General features: G+C 39.9%; 1 protein-coding gene across 4 annotated transcripts in view; it reads left to right on the forward strand.

The window, feature by feature from the left end:
* LOC108406718 (IQ domain-containing protein H) overlaps positions 1 to 17,252 on the forward strand; it is a 128,374-nt gene that overhangs the window by 110,157 nt on the left and 965 nt on the right. For all 4 annotated transcript variants that reach the window (XM_037010038.2, XM_073212043.1, XM_073212042.1 and 1 more), the window contains 2 exons: positions 6,212 to 6,273; positions 11,044 to 11,152. In XM_037010038.2, the coding sequence (XP_036865933.2) occupies positions 6,212 to 6,273; positions 11,044 to 11,152 (171 nt within the window). The remainder of the gene's footprint in view (positions 1 to 6,211; positions 6,274 to 11,043; positions 11,153 to 17,252) is intronic.

Genomic DNA, 17,252 nt, shown 5'->3' on the forward strand with positions numbered 1-17,252 from the left:
TGGACAAAATACAAGCCTCTGGGTGACTGAAGCAGCTAATAATCTGATGCCCCTTTAAATAGATATTCTTTAAACAATTTTAAAAGTTTGACATGTTTAGAGGAAGGCTGAATGCTGCTGGAAGAACAAAGTGGCAGCTCCAAGGGAGTAGCTCTTGTCTCTGGGAAGTGTAGCTCTATCTGCAAACTTGCGCACTCACCTTGGAAAAGCAAAAGTCCTGTAGCTCACCAGACTTTGGAGGCATTTTAGGCACCATCTCTTGGTTCTGAAACATGCCTTGAGCTCCCTGACCCACTCAAAGCTGCTTATCAATAAATATCCCCTGTCTTGGTTTGCTTGGTAGTAACAAAACACCACAGTTGTGTGGCTTAAACAACAGAAATTTATTTCTCACTGTTCTAGAGGCTGGAAAATCCATGGATAAGGTGCCAGCCAATTCAGTTCCTGGTGAGAGCTCTCTCACTGGCTTGCATGACAGAGAAAAGAAGAGATCTCTGGTGTCTCTGTAACCTGCAATACACTAATTGTACTGGAACAGGGCTCCACCTTTATGACCTCATTTAACCTTAATCATCTTCTTAGAGGTCCTATTTCCAGTTCAACCACACTGGGGGGCTTAAGACTTCAACATATGAAGGTGGGGGGGGGACAAGCGATTCAGTCCGTGGCATCTTTCTACATACATACAGTGATTTATTTCTAGGGAGAGTCCTCATTAAAAGAAAAAAAAATCCCCATTCTTGGTAAATTTCCAGTGATATTGATGACCCCTGCGCAGCTGATTCATCCTTAAAGTAGATGGATGGGGGCCAATGGGACGTGATATCTCCCACCTAAACTAACCATCCTTTTTGTGCCTAGAGACTCATGTTACTCTGAGAAATAGTTCCATGTATTTTTCACTTTGATTCAGATTTGCAGATTTCTGACATTGATGGGTATTTTAAGACCTACATGACCCATGCACTCATACTTGTGGAAGACCCATCCCATATAACATCAAACATATTAAAAGACACTCACTGCTCACAGTAAATGTAATTCATAGATAATGACATAAGAATTGAGCAATAACCAAATGATCAAGTGTTTTGCGGACATTCAGCTCTACATTTATTATTATTTTTCATACTTGAGAACAAATATAATCTTTCTGGGGTCAAATCTTTTTATGGGCCCTTGAAAAGCATATAGGCCTTAGGCATAAAACCAACAGAGAATGACTGACCCGACTGACACTTGGCAATCCCCACTGCCCCGTCAGAGTGCATAAAGCCCTTTGGTTAGATTGGTTCATGCTATTTGCAAACACACATAATGGAGCTCATTGTCCCTTGCAAATTACATTAAGATTGGTAAAATATAGAAAGAATGAAAAAGCCAGATTGAACTGGCTTACCTGAAATTAATTATTGCATCTGTTCAACACAATCCCTTTGGAATTAAATAGTTTTTAGTCCCAGATTGATCAGACTGAAACATTTCCATGTACCAGAAAGTGGCTAAATCTAGCTCTAGCTTTATTTGAATTGATTTATTTTATATTATTCTAAATATCAAAGCAGAACGAGGTCTGTGAATAGGCATATTTGGCAGGGAAAGTCTTCTGCCCAAAACAAAATGTGTCCTGTAACTTCCTATTGACTAAAATTATTAGAGATCTATATCTTTGATGAAAGGCTTTGTACTTGATTGAAGTTCTAGTACTCCTGGGAAAAGTAAAGCACCAAATTTTATAAGTTACTTACCCCTTTGTGGCTCTGAGTTGATTAGATTCATTTCTAAGGACAAATTTTAGTACAGGAAACAGACTGCCATGGCCCCGGGGGAAAGGGTGATGTTGCAGGGCGGGGGAGTCCCACTAGGGTGAGGAGGATGACAGGAGGGGATGGCAGCGCTGCAGACACCTCCAGCATGATTCCGTGGGCTCGGCCTCTGGCTCGCCATTGTGAGTGCTACCCGACTCGTGAAAGGATGAGAGATGAAAGGGGAAGAGAAATACGGATAGGGGGTGATGGAGCGATGAAACGATATGAAGAAAAAGGTAACAGAGGAAAAGAGGGATGATAAAGTCCATTAAAGAGACTGAAAGAATCCATTAAAAAGGTCGGGTGTGGGGGGATAAGAGATAAACAGAAAAAGAGCAAAAAATAAACAGAAGCACAAGAAGAGACAGAGAAAAGAAAAAAGAGAGTACTAAACCGGGCATGAGAAAAAGGAGTCATGTGACTGTGGAACATTTGGAAATTCTCCAGCAGTATCCTTGCTCTAGTCTCCCTGAGATGGCTTCTCATCTTCCTGGAGCCTAAGGTCCAGCCCCAGTCAAAACTTTTTCTTGGAGGGGCAGGTGATGAGCCAGAGTTTACAGAGCACCTACTAAGTGCTAGTCACTGAGTAGTCACTTCACTACTCTATTACTTCATTAGCTCTTTAGTTTTCCTATCTCTCCTATAACAAGCTTTTATTTCTACCACATCAAACTGAGGAACTTAAACTCAAAGGGTTTGAGCACTTTCCCAAGATCACACAGCCAGGTATTTTGTGGGACTGACATCTGAATCCATAGTTGTCCATAAAATCAAACATGATCATCCTACACCAAGGTGTCCCCTATGCACCTTTCCCATGAAGGGTTATTTATAGTTCTAGACTATTATTGCCAACCTGATCCAAGAACTCTGGGAACCATTTCTAATAAAATATCCCATTCATCCATTATGTATTCTTCAGTGGAAAAAGCACAGACTTCTCAGCAGCAACCAGGACTTCCTCTACCTTAAAAAAAAAAAAAAAAAGCCTGTGTTTAACAATTTCTCTAAACTTTTCTTGCCTCTTTGGGTTATGCTGATGCTGAAATGAAGACCAGTGTCACTTCTGCTACCTGCTCCCTTTCTTGGTCAAACTTAATGGGGGTGCTCTTTCCAGAAAAAGAAGCGACATCAATAATACATCATTGTCAACGCTACCCAAAGAGGAACCCTCAGAAGTCCTCCTTCTCGACATGACATTTTTCTTCCATTGTCATAGAATTTCAAGTGATGTTTTCTGTCCAAAATCCAGGGGGCGGAAAAGGGAAATGAGATCCCGCTATGAGTTTATTTTTCCTTGCTGAATACTGAAAAGAAGCATTACTGAGTTTGTAAGCAACTTGGTGGGTCTCATTCCTGGTGTTTCTATAATGCCACAGAATACCCCCACCGATCTCCTGATGAAAAGAAGTTCTGATGAAAGCCATACGGAGGCAAGCGCCTGTTTACTGCTTGACAGTGTGGGGCAGGGCTGGTCTCGAACACACACAGGCGGTTTGCCATGGTCTTAAGTAGCTCCGTGATTGCCAGCAATCATTTCCTCAGGCCAGGGTACTGCCATGGTGGCAATCTTAGGGCTATTCACAAATATTCTGATCTCCTCTTTCCAGGCAAGCACATAACAGAATTATACTTCCCCGGCCCTCACCCTGAAGTCAGGTATGCCTTGTAACTTGTTTGGGCCTGTGAAATATGAGCCGCGTGGTATGTGTCCTTTCTAGGAGAAGCTTTTAAGAGCCATTTCACCTTTTCTTCTTTCCTGCCTTGGAAATCACAGAAGCACATTGAGACGGAGCCTCCGTCAGCCTGGGCTCCTCAGCGAACCAACAGTGACCAGAGGCCCACGTCAACCCATGGGCGAAATGGAATAGGAGCAAGAACCACTTCTGTGTCAGATAAACAACTAAGAATTCTTTTTTTAATCTCTGCAATATAACCTAGCCTGCATAATTGATTCAGAAATGAGTGTCAAGAAAAGCATGCTCCCCAAACAGAAAACGAATATTATCATTTCAACATGTGATCAGTATAAAGCCTATTGAGATGTTTTATATTTTTTTGTACTAAGTTTTTGAAAGCTACAGCACATCTGATTTGGACTACCAACATTTCAAATTCCCAGTAGCCCCCTGTGGCTAATTGGCTGCCACACTGAACAGCACGGCAAGGGACGCAGGACTCCTTGCAGATCAACCAGTCAGTGGTTCTCAACCCAGCTGCCCAGGAGAATGACTTTGAATGAGAAGTTTTTAAAAGCACAGATACCCAGGAAGGACTGGGATCCACATGAGACACCTGAGGCACTTACCCAGAGCACAAAATTTAGGGAGCACAAAAAAGTACTCAGTAACAAAGATGAACCATGTTATAACACAATATTTTGAAAACCAAAATTAATGCAAAAAATCCATGATGAACAAAATATCAAAATTTTAAATAAAAACATAGTTTTTCCTTTGCCTCAGGCTCCAATATTGTTTGGCACCGGCGCTGTACTCAGAGCCCACTCTAGACCAAATCAAACAGTATTTCTGCAGGCAGGACCCAGGCAGTACATTTTTAAAGCACTCAGGTGATTCTAATATGCAGCCAGCATTGACAGCCAATGTTCTGGCCCAATGTCTATCCTAATACCCAAATTTCTTGATAAAATGGGGAGTCAGTGGGTAGGCATGTAATTTCTTTTACCAAATCTCCAAAAAATAGTTTTCTCTTTTAGACTTCTAGTGATGAGTTCACAACTTTACAAATCATGGGGCAGCCATTTCCACTACTGGACAACTCCAGTGTTAACTTTTATTATTCGGAGATAGTTTTCAAAAAAAGGATAAAATCATGCTTCTTGTACAGATGCAAAAATAAACACAGATAAAGATTTTATCTAGCAGAGAAGAATCGGACAGATGTTATAACAAGTACAAAAATGAATCCAAAAGAAACAGACATCTTTATAGATCAGGAATATTGAAATGAATACGCAAATGGAGGCAAAACTGGTTTTTCCATAAGGGGAGCAGGGAGAGGAAAATCCACTGGATCTCTACCAGATTAGAAAGACTTTGCTTGTCTCTCAGTCACCTTCACCTACAATTTACAGAGTTGTCAAATATCTCCCATTGAATCAAGGCAATAGGGTATGCCATACACATGCATAGTTTTCCACTGACATACAAATTATTTTCCATACAACAAATTGCTTCCCTATATTTCTTTACCCATTGCTTTTAGGAGAGTGGTTCTCAATTTTTGATATGTGTGAGAATCACCCAAAGAGTGAGCTAAAAGGCAAATTCCCTCCCAAGGATCCTTGGATTATACCCACGAAAACACCTTTTTAATAGGCACACTAGATGATTCTGATGCAGTTGTTCTGAGGATCATACTTCAAAAAACACTGTCCTAGACAAGAAATAACAAATGTTGATGAGGATGTGGAGAAAAGGAAACCCAGGCGCACTATTGGTAGGAATGTAAATTGGCTCGGTCCTATGGAAAAGTTTGTAATTCTCAAAAAATTAAAAGTACAACTGCCATGTGATACAGCAATCCCACTTCTGAGTATATATCCGAAGGAAACCAAATTACTGTCGTAAAATGATTATCTGTACTCCCATGTTCAACGCAGAATTGTTTACAATAGCCAAGACATGGAAACGACCTAAGTGTCCATCAATGGATGAATGGACAAAGATGGTATATGTACACACACACACACACAAACACACACTGGAATATTATTCAGCCATAAGAAAGGAAAGCCTGCCATTTGTGACAACATGAAACCTGAAGGCAATATGCCAAGTGAGATGTACCAGACAAAGACAAATAACTGTATGATATCACTTATATACAGAATTTAAAAATCAAACTCATGGCAACAGAGATTCAAGTGGTGGTTATTAGGGGCTGGGACTGGGGGAATTGTAGAGATACTGTTAAAGGATACAAACTTGCAACTAACTAATAAGTTGTGGGAATCTAATGCACAACATAGTGATTGGTGTCAACAATACTGTTATAGACTTCAAAATTGCTGAGAGACTAGATCTTAAATGTTCTCACTACAAAAAAGAAATAATTATGTGATGTGATAGAGGTGTCAGCTAAAGCTACAGTGGTAATCATACTGCAATATATGAATGTATCAAATTAACACTGTGCACACCTTAAACTTATACAATGTTATATGTGAATTGTATCTCCATGAAAAATAACAACACTGTCCTAGAACATATCTATTCCATATTCTGGAGATAACATTTCCCAATGTGCTTCTCACCAATCCTTGAACGCAGCTCTAGATTTCAATTCAAATCAGTCTTAGAAGTCTTTGTGCAGTATATTTTTTTACTTTGTTTCTAAGATAATATGCTATTTCTTTTCTCCCCATTTGAATTCTATAGGACAGACAAGGAACTGTTTTTATATTATATGAACACCTGAAGAGAAACAAGTTGGGCATGTTGTGAGTATGAAGTGTGTCTCTGAGTTGTAATAAGCTAAGAAAATAGATTACAACAATCAACGAAAATGACACTTCTCATGCATTTTAATCAGCACCCTGATTTATTGGAAGTCTATCTTTTGTTTTATTTAGATCTTCAAGTATTTCATAAAATGACTTCAGATGTGTCAGTGGAGGTTCACAAATATAACTGATTAATTATCCAAAATTGATGGGTAAGAGGCTAGTGTCAACGACACATTACACTCAGACACAATACACACACAAGGCACAACAAATCCGACTGATGAGGAACCAGCTCAGACAACCTGCTTGTGGAAGGGCGGTTGTCATTCTGACATGCTGAGAAAAGTGCGCCAGTGACTCGACAAGGTGCTCCTCCAAGAAACAGGGTCTGTAGCCCTTCATCAGCTCTGGTTTCAGCCCTGATGCCACCTTCTTAATATACATGGATGCTGAGAAAAGTCCTGCCAGCAGCATTCAGGAGGCTTCCCTGTTTCCTGCAAATTTCTTCTCCAGGGGATTTTGGAGAACTAGCAAATCTGTCTTCTGATCTAAGGTTCATACTTCAGAGCCATAGTCCTGAATTGTGTCTTTTTTTATCTTAGCATATAGTTATTTGATACCTTTAAGCCATTCTAACTTACTGGGAAACTATTTCTGCCCTATATTTCTCTTCTTATAACACAACAGTGTAAACATCGTGGCCTCTCATTGAAACATACACACACACACACACACACACTAAGATCTGGTCTCATGAAAAACTGACTAAATAAGGGCCAATTCCTCTACATCCATCAGTGTCTTGAGCAACCTCAGCTCCATCCAGGTGCTTTGGTCCCATGGAAACTGGTCCCAGAAGTGCACACTAAAACAGGCGAAGATGGGCATGGCACCAGTCCCTACTCCCCTTCTCAGAGCACAGACTTCTGTTTCACCAGAGCATTATCATTTATAACAGGCCATCATCAGTGCCGGGATACTCACCCTCACTGAGCCCTTTGAATTTATACAAATGCTGTGGATTCCTTCCATTTGGAAGTAGAATGTGGCTACAATTTATAATCTCGTGTTTACCATTTTGAATGTTTCTCTTCACCAGGCAGGGGAAGAGGCTAGCTGCTTGAGTCCCCTCCAGTCCCAACTGTTCCCCAAGGTCCCATAAACATGCAAAGCTTACTGGGTCATGTTAAGAGAGTTGCTTCACTATTCATTTTACACTCCCTTCCCCAACCTTTTGTTAAATTGCCACAATAGCAACAGAAATGAGACCTCAATCCATAACATCCTGACAGGCATACATTCATCTTATCTGCCCAAACGTGGACATTCAGGATGCTAACAGACCAAGGACACCTCTGCACATGTGCAGGGAAGGAAGGAGCTGCCCTTTCCTCCTCAGCGATGTGCTTTATTTCAGCTCCCTTCCTGCCCTACAGCTACCTACCAGAAAATTCAAGAACATTTAATCAACTGTGCCAGGCATAGTTCCAGATGTTAGGCATACAGCAGTGAGCCGAAAGAGAAGTCCCTGCCCTCCTGAAGCTGACACTGTGGTGGGGTAGACAGTAAATAAGTAAATGAATGAATACGGTCTAGCACGTCAACTGCTGATAAGCCAGGAAAGCGGAATAGCAACTTGCTGGTAACCAGAATACCAGAAATGAAATATTTCCTGTTCCACTCTCTCCAAACTTGTCACTTTGATGCCAGTCCTTGGCAGGACAGAGGCTACCAGGCAATTACTGGGATGGGGAGACACAAGCAGTCAACTGGACTTAAAGCTGGCAAGACATGGGATATAAAATTTGTATTTCCCAGAGTTATGAGTCCAATTAGGTAGGTAAAGATGAAGGTCCAAGTACATTCCTAAGCTCAGGAATTCTGACAAATGGATCAGGTAAGTAAACTAGAAATCAGAGCAGACACACGGACTCTGTCTTACTAGGCACTAGCTGGCATGAAAGGTAACCTGCGTGGGCCACACAAACCCTCATGCACTTGGGATGAGGCTCAGAAGGGTGCGCTCCTTCAGGTGAGGAAAGAGCAGCCGGGCAAGCCAGATACCCAGAGTTCAGATACCAGGAGGTCACCCCAAGAAGCAGCCAGCTTGCATCCTCAGGGAAGTTCCAAGTACCAAGTGCGAAAGGACGACCTGAGGAATAGAATGGGGGGCGCACAACCACAGGAATCCAAAAGGAGGCCACTTTCACAGACCCAGCATGAAGAAAGCCTGTCAGCAGGTGACAGGGCCCAGCAGAGGCTGACACATAGGAACAGGACGTATGTCCCAGAATGGACAGGATGAGACAGGGATAGTGTTAATAGGGCAGAGGCAGAGTTCCTGAGCTATGGGCCACTGGAAGGTCTGTCCAAGTGGGTGCTGGACATAGAGGAACCAGGCAACAGGAAAACCATTACAGAATTTAGGAAACAGAGAGGCAACTGGTTCGTGAAAAAGGAAACTGCCAATCATCAAACTGACCAAGCAGCAAGGCTGATTTGATACCGAAACCTAACGAATGAATAATTAGACTGGTAACCAAGAGGAACTTGCCCAGCTGTCTCTACACCTGCCCCTGAGATTTCAGGCAAGGATGTCTTGACCTGCAGGTTAGTGCTGGTAGTAGAAACAGTCGTATTAGTGTACTTTCTGCATGGTTATTGCTATTTAGACATGTTAAAGAAAGGGCATAGTTGACATGGGCCTCCGGAAAGGCTCTAGAATATTGTCTACAGTCTTTTGTCCCTTCTTTCTCATCCCTTACTGCAATCATAGAACCAGAGAAGGTTAGAGCAAGGAAGAAACTTAGGGATTAATTGACCCTCACAGCATAGAAAGGAAAAATAAGGCTTAAGAAAGAGGAAATGATTTGGCATGGTTACACAGGAGGTTGTGTTTCCTGATCCTGAATCTACTGTTCTTTTCATTATACCACAATGTCTATTTTGTGAGGCCACCTTATGTAGGGAACCCTATTATGGAATATAGGGATTCTCAGCTAATTGTGAGACACATCACTACTTGTGCAAGTTTGTGCCAAGTTTTTTTGCCAATGGGTTTCAGCCCCAGGCAAGCTCACTATGGATTCAGTGAGACCGAGGAATGACAATGGAACGTTCTTAGGGTGAAAGGGTTTATTACCCAGCTTGTTCTCCTGGTGATAGGTCAAGTACTACATTACATCTGCATCCAACAGTCTGCAGGTCTGTAATCCTCCTTCCTCTCTGCCTCCACCCAGAGCACTGGGCAGAGCTCTTTATATAGTGACTCAGTCAATAACAGCTTATTGCCTACAAGCGTGGAAGCTTTAGCCAAGCAGTTGGCCAATGACATCATCAAGTGGTTTAGATTCAGGTGAGGATCCCGGCCATGGGAACTTCCATTTTCCCCACAGGGTCTCAATCTTTAGTATATGTAAGAATTACTTGGGGGTTTTAGTAAAACTATAGATTCTTGGATCCCAGACCCAAAGATTCTAATTTTTTAAGTCTTGGATGGAGCCTAGGAATCTGCTGTTTTAAGAAGTACCTGGGGTATAATACATACTGACCCTGTGGCAAAAAAAATCAAATAATCTTTTTAAGTTATTGACTCTAAAAGTTACTGTTTTATTCTCTTAACAAAAAGAGATACTAATGTTCATTAGCTATTAGGGGTAGAGTGGGCAGTCCTTGGATGTGGGGAATATAACTCAAAAGATTTGGAAGCACTTGTCTAGTCCATCCAATCCCTTCATTACAGAGCAAAAAGAAATTAAGACCCAGATTGCTTAAGTAACTTCCCCCAAAGACACAGTCAGTGGCAGAACAGAGAGCCCTGGTCTCTTGTCTCGGGCCCTGGGAAGCTTTCTACTCCACCCTGACCCAAGGGAGGACATGAAAGGCTCGAAGGCAGTCATTCCAAAAGGGTCCAAGCCTTAGACTCTAGGGTGACTTATCTATGGGTAACAACTGTGAAAGAAGTAATCTCAAAGTTCTTTGCAGCTGCCTTATGGGACCTGCTCTATAGGTTCACCCCCTCAGGACAGAACAATTCTTAAAAATTAATCCATTCATTTAATCTATTTTTTTCCTTTGATTAAGTTTACAAAATAACTAGAAAATATACCTTGGTTGGAGTGTTGTTTTCAAGTTAAAACTTACGACAATATAGTTGTTTTGGGAATGTTCAACAACCATAGTACAATTCTATGTGATGGTTTGCAAGTTGTTTCTGAAATCTTCTTAAGTGTATGTTCAGCTTTATAAAGATGGCTGTTCATGAATGGGGCATATTCTCTCCTGAACATTATTGATGAGGCATACTCATAAGTAGCAGGAATCACTTTTATATATATATATATGAAATAGAAAATAAACCCAGAGACAAGTCTCCAGAATACTAAGGTGCAAACATCTCTGTAGACAAGGAAACTGTTAGGCATGAATTACACTTAGCAACAGTTCTTTTACACTAATTGAAACCATTTTAAAAATGAGTTAATAGTACTGTCCTAGCTCAATGGTAGCCTTTTGCTAGGAATAACTGAACCTATTTGTATATTCTGCTAAGTTGATTAATAAAAAATATTTATTACACAAATCCTTTTTGTTGACAAGTTAAAATGGAGCCTCATCTTTCATATCTCCCTGAAGATTGCCACCTTGTGAGATTGAAAATACTCATTAAATTCCATCACCAGACAGCACAAATGAGAGGGTGATTGTTTTTAAGCATGTGAGGGGAAGCATTGGTAAACTCATTTGTTTGGATATCATTAACAGAACAATCGGTGAGGATCTCCAGGGGGTCCTCATGACCTTTGCTCGCAATCTCTTCATCATCCATCAAGAAATATCAGCACCTAATATGCAAGGCGAGACCAATTTTAAGGTGAGGTGTTAATTAACTAACGATCCTGGTTAATTTCTATACAAGGGCTGAAAATACCTCATGCTGTATTGTAAACAAGTGCTAAACCATTTTTTTTCTTTATTGTAAGCAGTAGATATTTTACAATGTGCAGGGTCAATATTGTAAGGTTCCCACTAAATCTGTTAGTTAAATTTAATAGTTTGAATTTTTTTCTTTGAAATATAGTAGACTTGTTTTAAATTGCTGCCATTTCCAAACCCGACTTTACAAGACAATAGGGCTTTCTGATGTTAGAGGTGAAGCGGAAGTATCACAATGGAACCAAAAGTGAGACGGTCAACTGAAAATCCTGCACCTAATCTATCTATACTCCAGATAATGCAAAGTCTAGCTAGGGATTTCTGAGGAGCCCATGTTTCTAGAGCCAGAGAAATTCTGAGACTCCAAGGAAGACAATGTGTGGTAGGGAAAAGCAGATGAAAACCTCAGTCTATACAGGGGCCATTTATTCTACCTTGCTTCTCCAAAGTAGAGATGTTTCATCACTAATTTTTAAGCTTCTAAATGGCCTTTAGAGATGTTGGTCCATGAAATCCACTTGTACGTAATTGACTAGAGGCTCAAAGAAACCCTAGAAAACAGGAGCAAGGTCTGCAGGCAAGTTTTTGTAACACCAGCCAAACAGCAATGACCACTTGGTATTGATCACCAAGGTCTGCAACTGGTTCCCAGTCTAGGCCTTCATCATGTTTGCATGGGTCAGGTAACTCAAAGGACTCCATCAAAAACCACATGTGAATTTTCTCTTAAATGGAAAGCCCAACAAAAGCTTGATAATCATGTAATTTTTTAACATGTTTTTTCCTTGAGCTAGGGCCTGGGCTCTCTAGTAACAGTATTAATGATGATAATGCTTTATTTACTTTTCACTATGATTTTATAAGCTGGAAGAATGACCATTGCTTTTCCTACAACATGATTGAGAAGAGTCAATAAAAAAAGGTCTGGTGTTATTTACATCAACTTTCACTGGTCCTAAAGGATCTATGCTCTCCATTTATATTCTAAGTTCCTGCCAGTTAGCATCATTTCACCAGTTGCTGCCTGTCTTGCCAATGGGTTTCAGCCCCCGGGGCAAGTTCACTATGGATTCAGTGTGACCAAAGAAAATAACAGCAAAACATTGGGGTGAAAGAGTTATATCCAACTTTATTCTCAGGGTGGCAAGTCAATCACTAGAACCTCATTCACTCACCAAGTCTGCATGCAGCAAGCCAGTCTCTGCCTCTGGGCCTCTCTGCCTGCACAGTCGTCCCACACAGCCATCCTCTGGGCCTCTGTCCTTGACGCTGCCACCACTCCAACCTCTGCTCTGCTCTCCCGCAGCCTTGCAGCCATGCCACCATGTTGCACAGAGCACTGGGCAGAGCTCTTTATATAGAGTCAGTAGCAATGTATTGCCCACGTGTGTGTAGTGAGCTAGCCAACCAGGACCAGGTGAGAATCCTGGCCACAGGAACTTTCATTTTATCTACACTGCCATGTGCAAAATTCTGAGCTTGCCAGCATGTTGTCAGTTTGGGTCCAAATATAGCTGTCTTGCCAGTGGGTTTCAGCCCTGGGCAAGTTCACTCTTGATTTGGTGAGAATGACAAATGACAATGGAACCTTCTTGGGGTGAAAGGGTTTATACCCAACTTTATTCCCACAGTGGCAGCTCAAGTACTAGAATCCTGTCCATCTCAGAGTGAGTCTGCACGCAGCAAGCCAGTCTCTGCCTCTGAGCCTCTCTGCCCCTGCAGCTTGTCTCAGTCTCTGTCCTTGGCACTCCCACCACTCTACCGCTGCTCTTCTTCAGCTGTGCAACCCAGAGCACTGGGCAGAGCTCTTCATATAGAGTTAATGACAATGTACTGCCCACACGTGTGTAGTGAGCAAGCTAACCAGGACCAGGTGAGAATCCTGGCCATAGGAACTTCCATTTTCTCTACAATGGCTAATAATCAGAATCAGGTGGTGCTATGGACTGAATTGTGTTCTCCCAAAATTCACATGTTGAAACCGTAACCCCCAGTGTGATGGTATATAGAGAAGGAGGCTTTGGGAGGTAATTATATTTAAAGGAGATCATGAGGGTGGGGTCCTCATGATGTGACTAGTGTCCTTTTAAGAGAAGAGAGAGCTTGTTTGCTTGCTAGCTCTCTTCCCCACTGTGTGAGGACACAGCAGGAAGATGTCTGTGTGTAAGCTCAGAAGAGAGCTCTTACTAGGAACTAAATCAGCTAACACCTTGACCTTGGACTTTTGTGAGAAACAAATTTCTGTTGCTTAAGCCATCCAATCCATGGTATTTTGTTATAGCATCTTGGGCACACTAAGACAGATGGCTTATGACCAAAACCACACAGACTTAGTAGACTCCAAGCTTGGACTTGACACTGGCAGAGCCAACTAATTTTTGACAAAATAAAGGTTATTTCTCTGGCCTTTGTCTAACTTTCAAAATCATCAAAAGTCAGATGTTCTCAAGCAGCATTTAAAATACCTCATGGTTTTTAGTCTTCTCAGGTGAATAATTGTTTTCTTGATTGTTTAACTCTTGCTAGATGATCCATAGGTAAAAACTTTAAGTCTCAACAAAATAGGAATAATAACAAAAACTTGAAAAGTGGAATGAATTCATTTTTGGTAGTATTTTCTATTATCATAGTGAGATTCTAGTAAGTATTTCAGTTTGTAAACAAGGATTTACCAGCAATGTAATGGCTAAATGAAAAGGTGATTTAACAAAAAGGCATTTTACATAATGGCATTTACATAAAAGAGGATTTAGCAGAAAAGGCATTTAACAAAAATCTAACACCCTTTCTTGATTGAAAAAAAAACACGAAAACATTCAAACAAACTAGGAATAAAAGGTTAACCTCCTCAACCTGATAAGGGCATCTAGGAAGAACTCACAGCTAACATCATAGTTAATGGTGTAAGACTGGAAACTTTATCCCTAAGATCATGAGCAAGAAGACAAGGATGTCTTTTCCTGTCTTCTCACAGCTTATATTCATCATCGTACTGGAGGTTCTAAGCCAAGGCAGTTAGGTAAGAAAAACAAATAAAAGGCATCCAGATTGGAAAGAAAGAAGTAAAACTATCTCTATTCACAGATGACATAATCTTGCATAAAGTCCCATGGAACTCAGAAACAATCTATGTGTCCTGAGAAGTTCAGCAAGTCTGCAAGACCCAAAGTCAATATACCAACATTAATCGTATTACTATATACTACCAGTGAACAATCCAAAAATACAAAAAAAATCTTACAAGAGCATCAAAAAGAATACAATACTAAGGAATAAATTCAACAGAAGTACAAGATCTGTCCATAAAAGAAAGAAGACATAAATAAATGGAAAGATACTCTGTGTTCATGTAATGGAAGACTTAATATTGTTAAGATGTTAATGTTACCCAAAATGATCTACAGATTCAATGAATTCCTATCAAAATTGCAGCTGGCTTTGTTGCAGAAATTTACAAGATGATCCTAAAATTCATGTGGAAATGTAAGGGTTCCAGAATAGTCAAAATAATCTTGAAAAAGAACAAAGTTGTAGGTCTCACACTTCTTGATTTTAAAACTTACTACAAAGCTACAGTAATCGAGACATACAGTACTGGCATAAGAATAAACACAGATCAGTGGAATAGAATTAGGAGTTCAGAATAAACCTACGTATTTTTAGTAAATTGATTTTCAACAAGAGCCAAAACAGTTCAATGGGAAAAGAATAGTCTTTTTAACAAATGGTGCTGGGACAAATGGATATCCACATACAAATGAATTAAGGTGCACCTCTACTCTATAGCATATACAATAATTAGGTAAAAGGAATCAAAGACTGAAATGCAAAAGCGAAAACTATAAAAATCTTCAAATAAAACATGTATAACAACTCAGCTTATAAGGGGTTAACATCCACAATATATAAAGAACACATACACCTCAACACCCAAATAACAAATAGTCTGATTAAAAAATGGGTGGAGGACCTGAACAGACACTCCTCCAAAGAAGAAATACAAATGGCCAACAGGGACTGTGGAAAGATACTATGAAAAGCTACTTCACATCACTAATCATCGTAGAAACGCAAATTAAAACCACAATGAAATATCACCTCACACCAGTTAAAATGGCCACTATCCAAAGACAAGAAACAACAAATGCTGGTGAGGATGAGGAGAAATGGGAATCCTCCTACACTGCTGGTGGGAATGTAAATTGGTGCAGCTACGGAGGAAAGCAATATGGAGGTTCCTCAAGAAACTAAGAACAAAAATACCATTTGACCCAGTAATCCCACTCCTAGGAATTTACCTGAAGAAAACAAAATCTCTGATTTGAAAAGATACATACACACCTATGTTTATCACTGCACTATTTACAATCATCAAGATATGGAAGCAACCTAAGTGTCCATCAACAGATATAGATAAGGGAGATGTGGTACATATACACCATGGAATATTATTAAGCCATAAAAAGAAAAGAAACCCTGCCATTGCAACATGATGGATCTAGAGGGTATTATGCTTAGTGAAATAAGCCAGGTGGAGAAAAACAAATACTATATGATTTCATTTATTTTGGAATATAAAACAATGCATAACAGAAGGAACAAAACAGCATTAGATTCATAGACACTGAGAAATGATTAGTGGTTACCAGGAGGGAGGGGCTGGGGTGGGTGCCAGGGAAGGGGGAAAGGGGGAAAGGGGCATAATGATTCCCAATCACAATATAAGTATCACAGGGACTGTCAAACCACTGTGATGTACATTTAAAACCAACATAAGATTGCATATTAATAAGACTCTGATTAAAAAAAAGGTATAAATCTTTAGGACCTTATGGTTAGCAATGGTTTCTTAGATATCATAAGGTGCGAGCAAACAAAGTAAAAATAGTAAGTTGGACTTCATCAAAATAAAAACTTTTATGCATCAAAGGATACTATGAAGGAAGTGAAAAACAACTTACAGAATGGGAGCAAATATTTGCAAATCATATATCTGATAAGGCTTTAGTGTTCTCAGTATATAAAACACTCTTACAACTCAACAACAGGGAGACAAATAACCCAATTAAAGAGTGAGAAAGGATTTGAATAGACATTTTTTCAAAGAAGATACACAAATGACCAATAGGCACATGAAGAAATGCCCAACATTGTTAGCATTAGGGAAATGCATATAAAAACCACATTTAGGATACCATTTCCCTCCTAAATGGCTATAATAAAAGAAATAGACAATAACAAGTGTTGACGAGGATATGGAGAAACTGGAACCCTTATATATTGAGGTAAGAATGTAAAATGGTGTCACTGTGTGTCCAGTTTCACAGTTCCTCAAAAAGTTACATAAAATTTTCATATGACCCAGCAATTCCATGCCTAGGTACATACATATGAGTATTAAAAATACATGTTCACACAAAAACATGTACATTAATGTTCACGAAGTGTTATTCATACTAGCCAAAAAGTAGAAACAACCCAAATGTCCATCAACTGATTAATAGGTGAATTCCATTATATTACATGGATAATATTCCATACAATGGGAAAACATAGGTTTAAATCTTCATGGCCTTGTGGTTAGCAATGGTCTCTGAGATGATACCTAAAGTGCAAGCAACCAAAGCAAAAACAGATAATAGATAAAATGGAGTACTACTCAACCGTAAAAGGGAATAAAGTTCTGACTCATGCTGCAACATGGATGAACCTTGAAAGCATTATACTACGTAAAAGAAGCCAAACACAAAAGGCCATGTATTATATGATTCCATTTATATCAAATGTCCAGAATAGGCAAATCCACAGAGACAGAAAGTGGATTAGTGGTTGGCAGAGCAAGCGGAGGGAAGTGGGGAATGGCTGCTAATGAACATGAAGTTTCTATAAGGAGTGATGAAAATGGACTTGAATTACATAGTAGTTATGCTTGCTTGTGAACATTCTAAACACTGCTTAATTGTGTCATTCAAAAGGGCTAATTTTATGTTTGTGAACTCTACTTCAATAAAAAAATTAATTAAATAAAATGGAAAAGT

The sequence above is a fragment of the Manis javanica genome, chromosome 8 (genome assembly GCF_040802235.1).
Source record: "Manis javanica isolate MJ-LG chromosome 8, MJ_LKY, whole genome shotgun sequence".
NCBI classification, from domain to species: Eukaryota; Metazoa; Chordata; class Mammalia; order Pholidota; family Manidae; genus Manis; species Manis javanica.